This window comes from Poromitra crassiceps (assembly GCF_964638095.1).
Source record: "Poromitra crassiceps genome assembly, chromosome: 5".
Taxonomy (NCBI): Eukaryota; Metazoa; Chordata; class Actinopteri; order Beryciformes; family Melamphaidae; genus Poromitra; species Poromitra crassiceps.
The window spans coordinates 50806142-50827377 of NC_139642.1; the positions used below are offsets into that span (position 1 = coordinate 50806142).

Genomic DNA, 21236 nt, shown 5'->3' on the forward strand with positions numbered 1-21236 from the left:
ATCAGAAAAACTTTAATGATCCCCGAGGGGAAATTGTGACATGCTACAGCTGCTCATCCTCAGACATGAAAATATCAACAGACCACCATATATACATAACAGCAAACCTCAAACCTTCTCGGGCATGAAAATATCAAACAAACCATCTACATAAGCAGCAAACATCTACATTCTCAGAGACATAGGACTGTTCCGTACAGTGAGAAAATAGCATATAAAATGGCAATAGAACAGACAGACACAGAACAAAACCACACATTCACTTAAGTGCCTTATTTTGTCATCAAAAAGATGAAAGGTTGTATGAGTATTGAGTACCCATGAACAAATCAGTTATTTGTCGGTTGAAGGTTGATGCTCAACTTTCCTTGGGGGACACAACAATCATAACGAATGGTAACGTAACAATCATGAAGAAATAATGCATTCCCTAAAACAATTCACTATCATGCACTGCTTTACCTGAGGGGAAACCGGTTTCACCGGCCTATAGAGAGGCAAAGTGACCGCCTACTTCCTGCTTCTTAGGAAGTCAGTGATGTCATTCACATTGATTTATGACATCATTAGCTACTTGGTTACCTCACTAATGATGTCATCGATGAGCTCACACAAAACACACCAGGACATAGAATCCAATCCCCTTCACGTGCGATACACACATTCAAACAGAAAGTCGAAAAGAGAAAAATAAGTGCATAAAGTCCAAAAATACATAATTTAGAGCACCAATACATTACTTAAATAAAACAACACTTCCACAGGGAGGCTACAGAACCACAACCAGCTGTGGTAAGTGCCTGCAGCACATTAAACAACAATTTGTCCATTACCTTTATTGTATTGTTATGCAAATGCCGCCTTTCTTTCTTTCTTTCTTTCTTTCTCTCCTATGTGGTAACTCATGGCTGTTCAAGTTTCCATTTTGACTACCGTAGTCTGACAGCAATTAAATGGTTACTCCCCTGCGTGGATCTTCATATGTGTCTGCATGTTTCCTTACCATGTGTTTCTCCAAGACATGTTTATGACCAAAACATTTACCACAGACTGAGCATTTAAATGACTTCTCTCCTATATGGACCATCATGTGTGTATGCAAGGTTCCATTCTGAGCAAAACCTTTACCACAGACTGAGCATTTAAATGGCTTCTCTCCTGTGTGGACTCTCATGTGGTTCTCCAAGACACATTTATAACCAAAACATTTACCACAGACTGAGCATTTAAATGACTTCTCTCCTGTGTGGACTCTCATGTGTCTCAGTAGATTATTTGCCCTCTGATCAAATCTTTTACCACAAATTGAGCAACTGAAGTGTTTCTTCCCAAGAACTTCTCTGTTCTTCAGTGAGTCTAAACCTGACTGAGGTTCACCAGTTTCCATCCTATCATCATAACTGTCTTCAGTCACAGGTCCAGAATTGTCAGGGGTTTTGCCAGCTCTAGTTGGTTGTAAATTACTGGCTGGACCTAAGTCCCTGGTTGGTTCTCCACGGTCCTCTCCATCAACTCCTGTTTTCATCTGTTCAGTTGAGCTGCTGGCTAGAGGTTCTGCCTCTCTGTTCTCCTCAGTTTGGCTTTGATGAAGCTGTGAGGACTGAAGTTTCTCTTCATCATCTCCACTCTTCACAGGGACAGGAGTGAATGGGAACTTGTTGATATCAGCCTCCTCTGACCCTTGAAGCTGCTCTTGTTGTGGAGGTTCAGCTGGACTCAAACTTCCTGCCGACTCCGTCCCAGATTCCGTCTCAGATTCATTTGAAGGTTTGCTTTGTCGATAGCCCATAAGGGGCATTGAGGATTCTTGTAAGGGTTGTTCTTCTGATTTCAATGTAGATCGATTTAGGGTTTGTGGTTGACGTGCGGCAGGGGACCCGGTGGGTGATTGGCAGTCCACAGGTGACCCGGGGGGTGATTGGCACTCCACATGTGAGCCGGGGGGTGATTGGCAGTCCACAGGGGACCCGGTGGGTGATTGGCGGTCCGGAGAGGAACTGGGGGGTTCAGCTTTGATAGCGGGTGTTCGCTCGGGGGTGCTGCTTAGACCACTTGATGCTTTGAAGGTCTCTCCACCCTGAGTCGGTAGATTGGGTAGTTGCTTGCTATGGTTGGACATTGTGTCTTGTGGGATTTGAGCTCTCTGATCCACTGTTTAGTGATCCTACTTATAACTTCAGCAGAGTGGGATGTATGACATCACTAATGATGTCATTCACGTTGATTTATGACATCATTAGCTACTTGATTACCTCACTAGTGATGTCATTGATGTAGGACTTTGACATCATCAATGACATCACACCATCTCTGATGATGTCACATCTTGGATACTTGTTGCAAATGATGTCACTTCTATTGTGACTTCACCGCTGATGACGTCCAGCTACAGCTTGGGGTCATGTCCATGCTTGGGATGTTATGTTGTGGCAACTCTTGTTGATGTCACTCCTCACTGCTCACTTTGACATCACTGATGATGAAGGGTATTTTTTTTAAATCTTATAAAGAATAAAGATGTGATCATCACTCACTGATGACATAATCACAGATGACGTCATAATTGCTTGAGATGCAGCTTACACATAGTGGGTGAGGTAACAGTGAGGAGAGGGGATGGATGGCCTGAAGTAGGGAGAAGAATGGACCATTCCCTCCAGGAGAGGGAACGGTCCAGAAGGTAATAGTAGTAGGGAAACAGTGGATAGATCCAGGAGGTGGTAATGCAACATAAAGGATGCCAACTGCCATAAAACACAACAGAAGGTTAAAGATGTTTACATTTTTGGAAATCGTTTTTATGCATGAGTGGATCATACAACAATAATAATAGTAAATATAGCCGCAAGCGGCAATACCAGGGGGTCAATCCTTGAACAAATGCTTAAGAAAGGAGAAAAGCACGCATACAACTGATGACATCACAACTGCCTGATGACATGACAGTCAGGCAATTGCGTGACATCACTTCCAGTTGAGTGACATCACTCGCCAGTGACATCACTCGCACAAGATGGATTCGCCCAGGTCAACTGCTGACCTACAGGTGACTACATCAGGCACCCCGGTCTGAGTGCTGATGAAAGATGATTGTCCTCCATGGACATGGACATACTGTTGCCTCAGTAAGGAAGTTGTATATATCCACCTTATGAGGATGTGATTTACATCCATACTTTATATACCTCAAAGGATTTACATTTGGTTTCTTTCATCTTCATTCTAGTACGTTGCTGTTTCTCAAACTCTTACATGTGTTCTGTTTGCCATCATTCATCACACTAACGAGGCCACCCAAGACAGGTGGTGATGTACTATAGATAATGGGGTTTCCTTGTCCCCTCTGCATGGGCAATAATAGACCAACAATGTTTGCCATCTTGTGGAAAACAGGTAAATATGCAGTTGAGTTGTTCAGAATTCAATTGATGGTCCAAATAAAAACTATTTAAGTAACAAAATAACTATAAAGTGAATGTACAAATTACAAAAAGAAAACAAAATCAAACAACAATAGGAGGTAGGCGTCAGTTACACCTGGTTTAGAGGCTTCAAGGTCTTTGCGCCCTCTGCAGGTCAAGAGCATCAACAGCAGCTGCAAATGTTGTGAAGGACATTCCAAACCATGAAACTTGTCTAGCGGCTTGACTGTCCCCTGTCACACACCGGTGCCGCCGGGCATAGTGAGGAGGAGGAGAGGGGCACACGCTGGAGGAGGAGAGGGGCACACGCTGGAGGAGGAGAGGGGCACACGCTCCGGGCACAGGAGGAGAGCGACAGTGTCAGAGATGAAGGCGGCCGCGGGAAGTGAAGGCAGAGTAGAGCTTGTGGTAAGCAGACGCTAATGGTTGTAAGACAATCAAACATTTGCTAGTAGCTAAGTTTAGCAAGCTAGCTCTCATGCTTTCCATGATTAGCAAAAACATCTTTTGTGGTTGGGAGCCATCTTTTGTGTGGGTGTTGATGGACAATAATAGGCTATTATAGAAATTGAATTGAGAATTTTTTCTTTCTTTTTCTTTCTTTCTTTCTTTCTTTCTTTCTTTTTTCTTTCTTAAACAATTTGTCGATTACCTTTGTATTATGCAAACGCAGCCTTTCTTTCTTTTTATTATAATTTTTTTTGCACCTCTTTATCCTGGAATCCAATAGCCTAATTCCGGATCTAATTGTATCAAAAACCTCACACAATTGTGCCTCTCCTTGTGTGTCCTTGAGAGAATGAGCCTACCGAGATCTAACTAACTAACTAACTAACAACCATATAACTGAATTATATAATTAATACACTATAGGCTATTACTGTGTACATAAGTTTCCATTTTGACTACAGCAGACGGCAATTAAATGGTTAGTCTCCTGTGTGGATCTTCATAATATGTTTTCATGTTTCCTTTAAGACCAAAACTTTTACCACAGACTGAGCAAATGGTTTCTGTCCTGTGTGGAATATCATGTGTGTCTGCAAGGTTCGATTTTGCGATTTTACCACAGACTGAGTGAGCATTTAAATGGTTTTTGTCCTGTGTGGACTTTCATGTGGTTCTCCAAGACATGTTTATAACCAAAACATTTACCACAGACTGAGCATTTGCTTCTCTCCTATGGACCATCATGTGTCTCTGCAAGGTTGCATTCTGAGCAAAACCTTTACAACAGACTGAGCACTTAAATGGCTTCTCTCCTGTGTGGACTCTCATGTGGTTCTCCAAGACACATTTATAACCAAAACATTTACCACAGACTGAACATTTAAATGGCTTCTCTCCTGTGTGGACTCTCATGTGTCTCAGTAGATTATTTGCCCTCTGATCAAATCGTTTACCACAAATTGAGCAACTGAAGTGTTTCCCAAGAACTTCACTGTTCTTCAGTGAGTCTAAATCTGACTGAGGTTCACCAGTTTCCATCCTATCATCATAACTGTCTTCAGTCACAGGTTCAAAAGAGTCTGAAGTTTTGCCAGCTCTAGTTGGTTGTAAATTACTAGCTGGATTTAAGTCCCTGGCTGGTTCTCCACAGTCCTCTCCATCAACTCCTGGTTTTATCTGTTCAGTTGAGCTGCTGGCTAGAGGTTTTGCCTCTCTGTTCTCCTCAGTTTGGCTTTGATGAAGCTGTGAGGACTGAAGTTTCTCTTCATCATCTCCACTCTTCACAGGGACAGGAGTGAATGGGAACTTGTTGATATCAGTCTCCTCTGGCCCCCCAGATTCCTTCTCAGATTCATTTGAAGGTTCGGTTTGTCGATAGCCCATAAGGGGCCCTGAGGATTCTTGTAAGGGTTGTTCTTCTGATTCCAATGTAGATCCGTTTAGGGTTTGTGGTTGACGTGCGGCAGGGGAGGCGGGAGCTGATTGGCAGTCCACAGGGGTCCCGGAGGTGGGTGATTGGTGGTCCGGAGAGGAACTCGGGGGTTCAGCTTTGATAGCGGGTGTTCGCTCGGGGGTGCTGCTTAGACCACTGGATGCTTTGAAGGTCTCTCCACCCTGAGTCGGTAGATTGGGTAGTAGTTGCTTGTTATGGTTGGACATTTTGTCTTGTGATATTTGAGCTCTTTTTACTGGTCCGACTTATAGCTTCAGCAGAGTGGGATTTATGACATCATTAATGATGTCGTCATTCGCATGATTTATGACATAATTAGCTACTTGGTTACCTCACTAATGATGTCATTGTTGTAGCACTTTGATGTCATTGTTGTAGCACTTTTGATGTCATTGTTGTAGGACTTTGACATCATCAATGACATCACACCATCTCTGATGATGTCACCTCCTGTGCTGACATAATGGATAGTTGTTGCTAATGACATCACCGCTGATGACATCCAGCTACAGCTTGGGATGTTATGTTGCGGCAACTCTTGTTTATGTCACTCGGCGGCTAGACTGTCCCCCCCGTATGTAACACACACCGGTGCCACCGGGCACAGTGAGGAGAGGGGCACACGCTCCGGGCACAGTGAGGAGAGGGGCACACGCTCCGGGCACAGTGAGGAGAGGGGCACACGCTCCGGACACAGTGAGGAGAGGGGCACACGCTCCGGGCACAGTGAGGAGAGGGGCATACGCTCCGGGCACAGTGAGGAGAGGGACGGTGTCAGAGATGAAGGCACAGTAGAACTTGTGGTAGGCAGACGCTAATGGGTTGTAAGACAATCAGTAAACATTTGCTACTAGCTAAGTTTAGCAAGGTAGCTCTCATGCTTTCCGTGATTTAAGCAAAAACATATTTTGTATTTGGGAACCATCTTTTGTGTGGGTGTTGATTAGGGCTGTGCCGATTCACTTATCTCCCGATTCGATACTATCACGATACTTGGGTGCCGATTCGATATATATTGCGATTCTTAAGTATTGCGATTCTACGATTATTGCGATTCGATATTACGATTTATTGCGATTTTTGTTTCTTTTTTTCTTTTCTTTTTTCAGTTTGTTTGCTTTTTACACTAGATTAGAACATGGGAAAAGTTGAATCATACACTAGAGACTGTATATTATATATCATGAGTAGGGCTGGGTGATATAGTTAAAAACAGGGGCGGACTGGGATCATAATTCAGGCCGGGCATTAGATACCAAGCAGGCCAGGCCGATATGGGTGTGTAATTATTACTTCAGACTAACTAATAAAGTAATAAAACCACTAGTAAACCAGTAGGCGGCGCCTGGCCTGCTGTTCAGTGAGTGGCCTGACTGCGGGCAAAAAAAAAAAAAAATCTTTTTTTTTTTTTTTTTTTTTTGCTTTTGCGATTATCGATTCTGGAATAAAAGATCGATTCAAAAAATCGTGACATTAAAAATCGCGATACTTAGGTGAATCGATTTTTTCTCCCACCCCTAGTGTTGATGGACAATAGGCTATTATAGAAATGAAATTGAGAATTTCTATTTTTCTACTTTTTTTCCTTTTCTTTCTTTCTTTCTTTTCTTTCTTTCTTTCTTTCTTTCTTTCTTTCTTTCTTTCTTTCTTTCTTTCTTTCTTTCTTTCTTTCTTTCTCTCTTTCTCTCTTTCTCTCTTTGTCTTTTCTTTTTTTTGCACCTCTTTATCCGGCAATCCAATAGCCTAATTCTGGACCTAATTGTATCAAAAACCTCACACAATTGTGTCTCTCCTTGTGTGTGGTTGAGCCAGCAGCATCTCCAGAGGAGGAACGTATCAGTGAGAGAGGAGAAGCAAGGAGCAGGAGGACATCACTGCCCGCCCTGAGCTTTCCTGTTGTGGTTGTGTTGTGTTCCACTTTTTGAAGGTACTTATCATGTTTCCTCTCTCTCTTCTTCCTTGATTCCCTGGGTGGCTGGTGTATGATTGACTGTGGTGGGCCGGTCTGGGGGCCAGGGCAGATTTTTTTGTGTGTGGGTGGGTTCAGTCCAGCCCTGCTGTGTCCCCTCAAGTAAAGAAGAGCACCATACTGAGTTGTTCATCATTACTTCATGATTATCTTACCATTGACTCGCGCTGGAAAAGGGGCAGCAAATCAAGAGGAGGAGAAGCAGGGTTGGAAAATAACGCGTTGGACCACCGCCAAGTTTTATATCGCCATGGCGTGCAGAGCCGTTAAAAACCCGCCTCACATCCAGGGTCGCTCTATCAGCTAAACGGCCCGGCTTGGCAACTTTTAGACTGAGAAAAAAAAGGCAGTAGTATTAGTGGGATTTTTGGCCAATCTAAACTGGGCTGTAGATAGCAGCAACTGTTAAAAAACCAACACCGCAACCCAGCCGCCTCACTCATTGACAATATAGGTCAGTGATCTCACCCAATGGCGGTAAAATGACCATGGGTTTCCACTTTGAAAATACATGCAAAGTGTAAACCCATGTTATTTTTACACCATTGGGTGAGACGAGCTTGAACACCTAATTCTGGCATGCAAAGTGGTGGGTATAAGAATGTCTTTGGTGCAGGCTGGCTTAGTTGTTAGAAAGCCCATTATGTTTGCTCTAACGTTTCCTGTGTTCAAGTGAAAGCCTACAACAACTAGGCCTATATATATTTTTCCTCCACAAATTGACCACTGCCCCATATAATCTTAAATTAATACTCGTGATAGATAATCTTCATAATTTGAGCACATGAATAAGCAAGGGGTTATGATCTTTTAGCACAAATGACATGTTTAATTGCTTTAAGATTGTTAAAAATGATCAGAATTTGTATTTTTCAACCCCCCCCCCCCCCCCCCCCCCCCCAAAAAAAGGCAAGTGATTTGCTACATTTTTGGCACATCTTCATGGAGGTCCTGGACATCAAGGTAGGCCTATACGTCTTACTGCAACTGTTGATATATCGCCTATTTGAAATAGAACATCCCTTGACATCATCTTTATATCATGTCCACGCACCCTGATTGTTAAATTCATTTGGTTTTGGATGTCCGTAATATGAAACCAGGCTCGAGGTAAAACTCTGACAAATTAGCCTTACAAGCTTCATCTCTAATTTGGTGTAAATTATTCAATGTCCAACTAGCATGGAAACATTGCCCTCCTGTGGTTAAACAAAGATCCTGGAAACCACTGTAGCCTATATTGACTGGTATAAATACTTCAATTGAGGTTTCTCTTGTCACCTCACTGTTTAAGCCAAAGTGTAGCTTGCCTGGCTATGATGGGCTAGTTTCATAATGCTAACACATTATAAAAGGTGAGATTCAACTATGAGTATGCTACTCGTAGTTGACACAATGGGTCTGACAAGAAGGTAAGAGACAGAGGTGAACACATAGGTTCAGCATGGTGATATAGAGAGGTTTGGTGATATAGAGAGGTTTCCATGAGCTGCTGTGTTGGTGTTCCTCCATGTAGGGAAGCCACATGCTTCCTATCAAATGATGAGGTCGTCTGGGGAGGAGCCACTCACTGTCATGCTGATGATTGTGCTAACAAAGCCTAATTTCTAACCACTCCTTGGTGTGTGTGTGTGTGTGTGTGTGTGTGTGTGTGTGTGTGTGTGTGTGTGTGTGTGTGTGTGTGTGTGTGTGTGTGTGTGTGTGTGTGTGTGTGTGTGTGTGTAACATCGGAGCCGACCACTCCCTCTTTCCAAGGCCATTATGTGGAGTTCCCACTTTACTGTGACCTATTCCCACTAAAGAGCCAGCTGTGCGTGAATAGTTCAACGATAGGTGCGGTCCTATATTCTGCAATCATGGAGAGGTGTGTCTACCGAGATGCAGAGGGGAAAGGACAGAATAGACTCAGAATATACTGTTTTTACACAGGGAGTGTGTGAGAGAGAGAGAGAGAGAGAGAGTGAGAGAGAGAGAGAGAGAGATATGTTATGTTACTGAGTAACAAAATGTCTTGTTTTTTGTTTTTTGACTTTTGTAATTACTAAGTGTTCCTATGTGCATGCTTTGGCAATGTAAGATGCACCTTATCATGCCAATCAAGCCATTTTTGAATTTGAATTTGAGAGAGAAAGAGAGAGAGAGTTACTGGGTAACAAAATATCTTTTAGTTTTTTTAGTTTTAGTTTTTTGTAATTACTAAGTGTTGCTATATGTATGCTTTGGCAATGTAAGGTGCACCTTATCATGCCAAAAAGCACTTTTTGAATTTGAATTTGAATTGAATTGAATTGAATTGAATTGAGACAGAGAGAGAGTCTCCTCTGTATGCAGTAAGAGAGAGGGAGGACAAGAAAGACATGGTTTTTCACTGGTGATGGACCCTCAGGCAATGTAAGAGGAGCCAGGCTGGCCACAACTAGGAGAGGGGGTCAACAAGACAAATTACCCCAAAGAAAGAGAGAGAGAGAAAGAGAGACGGAGAGAGAGAGAGAGAGAGAGAGAGAGAGAGAGAGAGAGAGAGAGAGAGAGAGAGAGAGAGAGAGAGAGAGAGAGAGAGAGAGAGAGGCGGGTGAAGATTGGGAGTAGACGGGGAGTCAGGGGGCGGGCCTGTGACATCACCGAGGTTTGAGTAGAATGACTGCGCCTTTCCTGCTACGCTATTGGTTTAGAGCTGCATCAGTCATTTCACTTCCTCCTTGGCTGTGGCAAGTTCACAGATGAGAGGGCAGGAGGGAGGGGGGGAGAGGGAGGTACCCTCACACAGTGCTCTCTCTCGCTCGCTCACTCTCTCTCTCTCTCTCTCTCTCTCTCTGTGCTGCTTTTCTACAGAAAAGACTGAAGTGGGGCTGAAACTGAAACAGGGCTAGACTCGTAAAAGGAGTGCAGCAGCCTCTCACTCTCCTTCATTCTCACGGGTTTCCTGTCGAAGGAGGCCATTTTGTCACTCAGGCTGGAGAAGAGCACAGCAAAGTTTGCCATTGTTGTTTTTTGTTCTGTTTGTTTTTCTGTCCCTCCGCCGAGAGTTTTCCCGAGCAAGTTTGGACTTTCTCCTCTGCAGGACAACTTGTTGGGACGAGCAAGCTCATCGAGGAGGGGAGGAGCGGAGCAGGAAGACCAGTAGGAGGGTCGTTTTTGCCCCCTCAGCCTGTCTTTCTCTCAGTCTGTGTGTCACACACACACACACACACACTGCTCACGCTTGTCATGCCTGGCCGATGAAAGCAGAAGTGTGACAACGGATCACCGACAGAGAGAGAGAGAGAGAGAGAGCGCGAAAGAAGGGCAGAAAGGAGGAGGGGGAAAAACACTGCTTCCTGGATAGGGATCTCTTCCTCGATCCACCGGGAGGGGGGTGGACACAGGACCCAGAGGAAGCGGGACTCCCTGCTTGACTGTGTGTATGTTTGAGTGTGTGTGTGTAGTCCGGGGTGTTCTCACCCTCGCTCTCTCCTGCACTGAGGCTTTGAATGAGTGTGGGGACTCTGTGTGTGTCTGTGTCAGGGCAGGTGTGTGTGTGTGTCTGTGTGAGTCATCGGACAGGACAGGACCCTAAATGGCCAACGCTAGCCCTCAATGTATGCCCTCGGGGCCCATGGCCCAAGTCTTCTTCCCCCCTGGGGGACCCTCGCCGCCGGGCTCCGTGGTGGTGATGCAGCAGGGCCCTCCGGTGTCCATGCCCCCGACCCCCACTCAGGGGGGCTTCCCCGTGCTGGACATAGGGGCAGGGCAGGGCCCGAGCGGGGCTATGCTGCCCCCTGGACCTCCCGCCCCGGCAGGGGTGTCCTTCATCATCCAGATTGGCCTCACCAGAGAATCTGTCCTGCTGCCCCAGACTGCTGACCTGGCCTATGTCAAACAGATTGCCTGCTCCATTGTTGACACCAAGGTAGGACGTGTGTGTGCGTGCGTGCGTGCGTGCGTGCGTGTGTGTGTGTGTGTGTGTGTGTGTGTGTGTGTGTGTGTGTGTGTGTGTGTGTGTGTGTACACCTTGTATTGGGGTTGGGGAGTGTCATGTCCAGGTGGAGGCACTTGCATAATAGCTTAGCTCTTGTGTTTCCTTGACGGCCCCATGACAACCTTTCATATACGTGTGCTGAAGCTGTCTCCCAAATGATCACTTTGTGTCCCTTTTCTCTCTCTCTCTCTAGCTCTCTGGCTATCTCTCTCTACCTCCCCCCTCTCTCTCTGTCTCTCTCTCTCTCTCACACACACACACACACACACACACACACACACACACACACACACACACACACACTTTTGTTTACACCCTACCTTTCTCACAAGTTGATTGACCTTTTTCATGGAAATCTCAACATCTGCCTCTATAGCAACTTACCGTATGTGTAATGTGTATGAGGGTGGACATCTAATTATTATTTTTTAAAGTGCAGTAAAGCCAGTTGAAAGTCATCACACAGGTCGTTTAGGACATGACACCAATGGTTTTGAACACGCAGGTACGCAAAGTGTGGCAGATTTTGAGCCAATGTATAAAACATTGTCACCTTTAGCTGATTAGCGCAATTACCCTGGTTCCTCACCCAGGTGGAAGAGAACACCGTGTTCAATTAGGCTTTGTTGAGCCACATGGAATACGGCAGACCACTAGATGGATGTTTGATGAGTATTTGAGACAAGGGTCACAGTACGTCTCACTCTGAGGGGAAGCAGTTGTGTGTTGTATATGAACTATATTCACAGGGAATATAGTTCAGTAATTGTGCGCCTGAAGAATACTGTAATGTATCTCACTTTATCAAGAAGTGTGGGGGGGGGACAAGCAAGTGTGTCTCAAAACGTGTCCGATAAACAAAAAGAAATCTGCAAATCTTATCTGACCATCTGAACTTCATGAGTTTGATTCACGCCATTCTGAGTGCTGTCCTGCGAATGCGAAGCCAACTGGCAGACGTTCAGGAGCAAACTTGGACGCTGATCTAAGCTATGGTGAACAGATGGGGAAAGCTGTTCAGTGTAATGGCTTTTTGTAAACTTCCATATCTCCATTTCTAAACTCATTGTGATGTTATCTCTCCGCTGTCTATAAGAAGCCTGCCCTGTCTGTCTGTGGCTCTCACTTCTCTTTATAGTATAGCTGTTACTTCTCATGCCAAACGGCACTGTGGGCGCTGTGGTTGTGTTCCCCCCCATATCTTCAGTGCCTACTGCCCAGGTGGGGTATCTCGTCGTAAGGGCCTTTCTGTCTGTGTGGAGTTTGCATGTTCTGCCCGTGCTCCCCCAGGGGGTTCCTCCGTCTATAACCCCCCCACTAAAAACATGCAGAAGATCAGATCGTCATCGTCATCCGACCAGTGACGACAACATCCGAAGTTGGTCCCCGGGCGCTGTACGAGAAAGCGACCACTGCTCCTGGCCTGCCCCCTGGAGGAAAGGACAAGCCTGGATGGGTCAAATGCAGAGGACATATTTCACCGGCCACCATCAGCATGAGTGTGTGTAGTGGCCGCATGCATGTGTTGTGTGACAATAAAGACGGGCTGCCGTCTGAAAATCGTTTAATCGGCTCGATCACACATTTAGTTTTTGGTTGATTTTAAGATTTTACTGATCACTTTTAAGACGTGTCGCTGCTCCTGGATAGGTCACACAGACCCCTTGATCTTGTATGAACTGGAGTGAACCTGAGGGGTCATTTTGGCCTGTGTGTGAAGTGTAAAACCTAAACGTGTTTGGGCCTATAATCAGACACCTTAATTTAGCATTAGCTGTCCAAAGAGCTTTTCAACCCCTTTTGAATGCATATACAGCCTGGACATTGTTTCTAATGTTTGTTCGACCTACTCTTTTACAACTTCCACCCTTTCTTCTTCAGTAACGAGACTTTCACTCTATCTTTGTGTATTGAGATTTTTTGCGACACATTGTAATGTAAACAGTCTGTACAGTCAATAATCCAAACGTTTTATTATCATTCTTTATAGCTTCTTACTAGCAGCAGCATTACATTTAGACTTATTAAAGACTGAAATTAGACTGTGGTGTTAATATGCTCCTTATTAGCATTACAAAATTTTACTAAAATTTATTAAATGATTATTACCGCATTCATTTTGAAACATTAGCATAACTAGAAATATTGCACGTTTCGCATGCTTATTTCTAGCTTTATGTGTGCGATTAGCAGTTGTGCACCGCCTGGAACCCCTCCGCCTTATTACAGTAGTGAGATTACCATATAGAATTAGAAACAAGACCATCGCTGAGATTGTTGGCAGCCTCTACCAGCCTCTACACTGTTTTTTACATTGTGTGCTGCCAGGTCAGGTTTTGTGGGAGGTCTGCTGGACGGCACAAAGGTAGATGAATCCACAAAACTGGAGGTTCTTTCAGCGCAAATGGATTTTCAGAGTTTCTCACAAGAAGGCACAACAGAGGATGCACTTCCTGCGGCAGCTGAAGAAATTCAAAGTGCCAAAGGCAACGATGGTGCACTTCTACACCTCCATCGTTGAGTCCATCCTCACCTCCTCCATCACCGTCTGGTACGCTGCTGCTCTCAAGGACATCAACAGACTGCAGCGTATGCTGTATCCGCTGTGCTGAAAAGGTGATCGGATGCAACCTGCCATTCCTTCAGGATCTGCAAACCGCCAGGACGCTGAATGAAGCGGTCTCTTAAAATCATGGCCGACCCCTCCCACCCCGGACACGGTCTCTTTGAAATGCTCCCACTCGGCAAGAGACTGACGTCTGTCAAGACCAAGACCTCTTGTCACAAGAACAGCTTCTTCCCAACTGCCATCAGCCTCATCAACAAGCCTTGAAAGCCCCCACTAAGGACTCTTAGTGGATTATCCACCTAATCCGGCTTCCCACCCGCAGACACAGCCAATCGTGCCTGTATGGACGCCCGACCAAGCCGGAGGTAACACATCGCTGCACTACCTGGACGCCCACTTGAAAGGCATTTTCTGATTTGTGTGTGTTGTATATATATATATATTATATTCAGTGGCGGACTGCATAATCGGGCACGTCGGGCAAATGCCCGGTGGCCTGGCCTGGCCTGGCCTGCCAAAAAAAAAAAAAAAATTTTTTTTTTTTTTTTTTTTTTTTGCAGGCCAGGCCAGGCCACTCACTGAACAGCAGGCCAGGCGCCGCCTACTGGTTTACTAGTGGTTTTATTACTTTATTCAGGTTTAAAGTGGGTGCATCTCATTGTAAAATTGGACTTGGCCCAAATTGGGCTTCAAACGGCCCAAATTGGGCTTCAAACGGCCCAAATCGGGCTTCAAACAGCCTAAATCTGGCTTTAAACGACCCAAATCTGGCTTCAAACGGCCCAAATTGGGCTTCAAACGCCCCAAATTGAGCTTCAAACGCCCCAAATTTTCCGCCGGCCCGCGCGTCGGCCCGCATCGGCCTGGCCTGCTTGGTATCTAATGCCCGGCCTGAATTATGATCCCAGTCCGCCCCTGATTATATTTATATATTGGACTGCACTTTTGATTTGGTCTTTCTGTGTTTTTTGTCTCCTGACTATTGATGTGACCGCTACGCTGCATACTTACACTACGTAAGTCAAATTCCGCAGATGTAATCTGATTACCTACTGTGGCAATAAAAGTGATTCTGATTGTGACTATCGGTAGATGGTGGAACGAGTGAAAGGCCCACGGGAATCATCACTTCCAACATGTTCATCGTCTTCCGTAAAGCGAAAGAGAAAACCTCTTCAAAACAAACGCATGCTGAGATGTCGGGGAGGGGGAGAGGGGAGTAGCAACATCCTCTTTGCAACAGGAAGTTTTGTGGGAAATCACCAGCACTAACAATACCATGGGTGTGAAACGGAGGCTGCCAACCAATCGTCATGACCATGGTCTCATTTTGTTGACAGTAATAATACAAAGTTATCAATGCCATTTAGATGTTTAAACATGCTACACATAGAACCTTTACAATTCTGCCTGCAGCATGCACGAATTGGAGTATTGGACCTATATTGCAAAGGCTCTCATAATTCTAATAATTCTATCAATTTAGAGGTGGATTGACTTTACAATCACCATTTTGAACCTCATACAGTAGATAACATAATCCTTAAATCAGGTGGTAATTGGAGTCAGCCGTGGGGGTTTTATCAGCCAATTAGGCCGGCAGGCGATTAGATTAGCACATTTCCACAGCGTGTAGTGTTCATTGGAGCCAGGCCACAGCAGAGCTACGTTGTTGTTATGCAGGCTTTACACTTTGAAACTTTCACGCAACTTTAGTTGGTTGAAACTGAGGTGAAACTAAGTTGCAAAATGATTTGCATGCTCTGAGGCCCTCTGCAATGCACTTGAAACTTGTCAGAAACTCAGCTGCAACAGTTGCAAAACTCTCAACTTTGTGAAACTAGTTTCATGCAACAGCCAATCAAAACGCTAATAAGTAGGCTATTAATGCACTGATGGCTCTCTTCCTATTCTCCAGGACAGCCATAATGAAAGAAAGTAGCCAGTGGCAGAAGAAACCCTGATACAACTTGTCTGAATTGATATTATCCAGCTAGAAAACAATACAAAATAAGATACAAAGATGCAAGTTACAATGACACGCCACACTTGATACAATATAATCTACTGTAGCGAGAGAGAGAAAGGGGAAAATAATATATATATATATATTATATATAATTTTATTCTATTGTATATAATATTATATGACAGATGAAACCAACTACCTGAGGCATATGAGACTTGATTATCTTTGAATTGCTTTATGTAAATGTCAAGTTGCATGACAATTATGTTTCATGGAATTTGCAACCTGCAACTGTTTCAACATGTTTCACGGTGTAAAGCCAGCCTTACAGGCAATGTACACCAGATACGGTACGGCTGCTTTGCGGATCCGTCAAAATTGCCGGATCGACTCTCGCCCATATTAATTGATGGGCGATACATGACTCTCGCCCCATGTTAATTGATGGGCGATACATGCGGTACCGAAACATTACGCACCTGTCCTATTTTTGTCGGATCCCGCATCCGTCTGACAGATGACATGAGTGTGGGTCTGTTCGCACCCGTACCGGAGCCGTACCGCATCTGTTCTGGAGGCGGTGTACATTAGCCCTTAGACTCTCCACACTTGCAACTCTTCCAGGAAATACTGGTAGCTATCTCTCCAACCCACCTATTCCACACTGCTCTCACTACTACTCTGTCTCCAACCTACCTACTCCACACTGCTCTCACTACTACTCTGTCTCCAACCTACCTACTCCACACTGCTCTCACTACTACTCTGTCTCCAACCTACCTACTCCACACTGCTCTCACTACTACTCTGTCTCCAACCTACCTACTCCACACTGCTCTCACTACTACTCTGTCTCCAACCTACCTACTCCACACTGCTCTCACTACTACTCTGTCTCCAACCTACCTACTCCACACTGCTCTCACTACTACTCTGTCTCCAACCTACCTACTCCACACTGCTCTCACTACTACTCTGTCTCCAACCTACCTACTCCACACTGCTCTCACTACTACTCTGTCTCCAACCTACCTACTCCACACTGCTCTCACTACTACTCTGTCTCCAACCCACCTATTCCACACTGCTCTCACTACTACTCTGTCTCCAACCTACCTACTCCACACTGCTCTCACTACTACTCTGTCTCCAACCTACCTACTCCACACTGCTCTCACTACTACTCTGTCTCCAACCCACCTATTCCACACTGCTCTCACTACTACTCTGTCTCCAACCTACCTACTCCACACTGCTCTCACTACTACTCTGTCTCCAACCTACCTACTCCACACTGCTCTCACTACTACTCTGTCTCCAACCCACCTATTCCACACTGCTCTCACTACTACTCTGTCTCCAACCTACCTACTCCACACTGCTCTCACTACTACTCTGTCTCCAACCTACCTACTCCACACTGCTCTCACTACTACTCTGTCTCCAACCTACCTCCACACACTAATCTGTCTTTGTGAATGTTCTCTTCCCTCTCTTGTCCCTCTTGGAGGTAGTGCTGTCTGTATTTCGTTTAATTCAGTGACTGTCGAGATAATTCAGCAATGTAGGCTACATAGTACATATACACAAGACAGCACATGGATTTTTGTGTTGTGTGTTTTCTGAGAGAATTATTGTATGTGTGTTAGTCAGCAACGAGTCACTTTGTGGTACCGTCACTCGTTTCGGTGGACTAGCAGGTGACAAGATACTCAGAGCAGGTCTTTCTCAACTCTAGACTAGTCAGCAAACCCCCCCCCCCCACACACACACACACACGCACATGCACACACACACACACACACACATACACACACACACACACACACACACAGACACACTCACACTCACACTCTGCACAGCAATCCTAAAATCCCCTAAATACAAAGCTTCTGCCCTGCCAGGATATTGCTTGAGTTAGGAGATTGGACAATAGATAGATTGTCCTGGCCAGGCCGAGTGTGTGAGATATATGTCAGCGAGAGTGCGTGCGCGTGCGTGCGCGTGTGCTTACACTGGTGTGTACGAGGGTAGTTAACGTGCGCGTGCGTGTGTACTTACACTGGTGTGTACGGGGGTAGTTAACATGCGTGTGTACTTCCACTGGTGTGTACGGGGGTAGTTAACGTGCGCGTGCGTGTGTACTTACACTGGTGTGTACGGGGGTAGTTAACGCAGTTTGGTACCTCACACCCCCACCCTCACTCGTCTCTCCCATCATCCCAGAAAGGGTGAGTCACCGGTTCTGTTTATTCACAGGCTCCCTCCTTGTGTTCCATTGACACGTTTTTCCATTCACTTCTCTCCCAACACCAACCCCCGGCTGTCTGTAGTCTCTCCCTATCCCGGCCGTAACCCTGGCCCCTCGCGCCCACGCCCAACACTTCAGTACCATATCTTAGTCCAGTCCAGTTACGTCCCCACACCTTGCTAAAGCCCAGCCTGGCTCTGCACCCAGCCATCGTGCCAGGCCCAACTCCCGTTCAACAGGCTGACCTCCAGCCCCCCTCCTCCTGCTGGAACATCAACTAATATACTGTGGCCTTGAAGCCACAGGTCCGTCTCCGTTCAACCATGATGCAGCTGGCATTTATTCCCTCCTTTGTAGCACAGGCTGTATTCCCTTTTCACTGCCCTCACTTTGCTTTTCCTCTCCTCTCCTGCTCACTCCATCCACAATATTCCTCTCCTTCATTTACCCCTTTCCTCAGCTTTCCTGGGAAACCCCCCGTTATTTCTGACTAGTCAGCATCAGCTAGCTCTCAATCAATGAAGACTGAGTTGATGTATCACTTTAAATGATTTGGCATGTGGCATCACAATAGCATTGACAAATCCTATCTGTTGGTCTTTGAAAAACTAAAAGGTCACTAAACACTGGATTTAATTGAATTCTTTGTTATATTCCATTGCAATGTGGGAAAGGTAGTGGTTGATTAATCAACACTTTATCAACAGTTAGTTGATAAAACATCAGTATTATGGCTATTAGTCAATCAATAACTTCTTGGACTTGGACTCTCTTTCGGTTCTAACTGAATCATTATTCACCCTCAAGCCACCCCCTTCCATCTTCATAACATTTCTTAAAATCTCATCTCGTCTCGTCTCTCCTCTCCTCTCCTCTCCTCTCCTCTCCTCTCCTCTCCTCTCCTCTCCTCTCCTCTCCTCTCCTCTCCTCTCCTCTCCTCTCCTCTCCTCTCCTGTCCTCTCCTCTCCTCTCCTCTCTCCTCTCCTCTCCTCTCCTCTCCTCTCCTCTCCTCTCCTCTTCTCCATGTTAACAGTAGAAGGCAGGTCAGCCATCCATTGTCCCTGGGATAAAAAGGTAACGACGCTTGTTTCCTCTAACTCTCTGCAGGAGAACTAGACCTCCTCCTCCCTTGCCTTCTTCCTCTCTTCCTCCTCTGTGGATCCTGCGCTTCCTTCGACTCTCCTCCTCTCTCATGGCTTCCTTCTTATCTGCCACCTCCTCTCACGCTCTACCTCCTCTGCCTTAATAAACACATCCTGCCTCCTGCTCATCTCCTGCATGCTCTCCCCTTCCTCCACTTCATCCATTCCCTTCCTTATTCCTTTTCTTCAGGGTGGCCATCTTGAAACATGCTTCAGGTGGGTGGAGTCATCGGGGGAATTCAGTACTCCCAGTCCCTACTGCAGTGATACTCAACTTGTGGCCCGGGGGCCAGATGCAGGCCGCGATAGGGTGCGGAGTGCCCCCCCCCCCCCCCCCCCCCCGACCATTTTCTAACTCACAATGAAAACTAACGTGAAATAAAGTTTGACTGAGGCTCCAGCTATATTGTCAAATACCGCCGTCTGCTTGCCACCCAGGAACTTAACCTAACTTAAAGGAACACTCCGCCCATTTTCAACCAGCTTTGTATCATTAGAACATCAGTAGTATATCAGAAAACTGTAAACTGTTTTGAAGTCTGTCATTTAATTTGATAGTTATTGAGTGTTAAAGTGTGGACCAGTGACATCACTGGTCCACACTAACTCAAATTAATAACTCATTAACTCAAATCAAATCTCAATAACTGTCAAACATTCTGTCCTTCATCTAGTTTTTTGTGTGCAAAAAATTGCCAGACTATAAAAAATGATATTAATGTTTGTTTATTACCTGGCCCCTGGCCTCCTATCATGTTACAAAAGTGGCTCCCGGGCAAAGCAGGTTGAGTATCCCTGCCCTACTGGCTGGGGCCTCCCTCCTGTTTCTGCCTGCTCCATTGTTCCAGTGGGGACGAGGTGTTGGAGGACTCCCTCCTGCCTCTTGTTTATCAGCTATGAGTCACATTCATTTAGCACAGTCACATATTCTTGTCCCCGTGGACGTTTGCCAGCGCTGACAGGTTCACACAGGCGGTAGGATTATGAACGTGACTGCAGCACAGTACAGTGAACGTCACGGTCTGGCTTTGTGTTTCCCTCGGCCCAGGCTGCCAATACTGTAGGTGTGGCTGCTTAACGGTCCCTCTCTATTATTTTAACATTAACAACATGTGAGACGTCTTTATTAATGAGATGCGCAACGATGTGTGTTGAAATCACTGGGCGTGTTGCGGCTCATGTGCGTAAGTGTGAACACAAGTGTGTGTGTGTGTGTGTGTGTGTGTGTGTGTGTGTGTGTGTGTGTGTGTGCATGGGACCTGTTGAGTCCTGTCAGTGACGCCTGTGGTGCACACAGTTCATTCATTAATAATTACGACAGGTTATTGTTGACGTATTGATATGTCTGCAGTCTAATGTGATGAGTGAGCAGCACACATTCAACACTCGCTACGATACAGTTTAGAGGTTACAGGGGGGGTCTGGGTAGTGTAGAGGTTACAGGGGGGGTCTGGGTAGTGTAGAGGTTACAGGGGGCATTTGGGTAGTGTAGAGGTTACAGGGGGGGTCTGGGTAGTGTAGAGGTTACAGGGGGGGTCTGGGTAGTGTAGAGGTTACAGGGGGCGTCTGGGTAGTGTAGAGGTTACAGGGGGCATTTGGGTAGTGTAGAGGTTACAGGGGGGGTCTGGGTAGTGTAGATGTTACAGGGGGGGTCTGGGTAGTGTAGAGGTTACAGGGGGGGTCTGGGTAGTGTAGAGGTTACAGGGGGCATTTGGGTAGTGTAGAGGTTACAGGGGGCATCTGGGTAGTGTAGAGGTTACAGGGGGGTCTGGGTAGTGTAGAGGTTACAGGGGGGGGTCTGGGTAGTGTAGAGGTTACAGGGGGGGTCTGGGTAGTGTAGAGGTTACAGGGGGGTCTGGGTAGTGTAGAGGTTACAGGGGGGGGTCTGGGTAGTGTAGAGGTTACAGGGGGGGTCTGGGTAGTGTAGAGGTTACATGGGGGGGTCTGGGTAGTGTAGAGGTTACAGGGGGGGTCTGGGTAGTGTAGAGGTTACAGGGGGGGTCTGGGTAGTGTAGAGGTTACAGGGGGGGTCTGGGTACTGTAGAGGTTACAGGGG

General features: G+C 45.8%; 2 protein-coding genes across 3 annotated transcripts in view; both read left to right on the forward strand.

Annotated features, from left to right (window-relative positions):
- The window catches only part of slc1a5 (solute carrier family 1 member 5), a 402415-nt gene that overhangs the window by 45689 nt on the left and 335490 nt on the right, over nucleotides 1–21236 (forward strand). The window lies entirely within an intron of this gene.
- prkd2 (protein kinase D2) overlaps nucleotides 10159–21236 on the forward strand; it is a 53863-nt gene continuing 42785 nt past the window's right edge. For both annotated transcript variants that reach the window (XR_014552739.1, XM_083637664.1), the window contains exon 1: nucleotides 10159–11180. Coding sequence is in view for 1 of the 2 variants with exons in the window: in XM_083637664.1 (XP_083493790.1) it covers nucleotides 10848–11180 (333 nt within the window). In the remaining variant the exon portion in view is untranslated. The remainder of the gene's footprint in view (nucleotides 11181–21236) is intronic.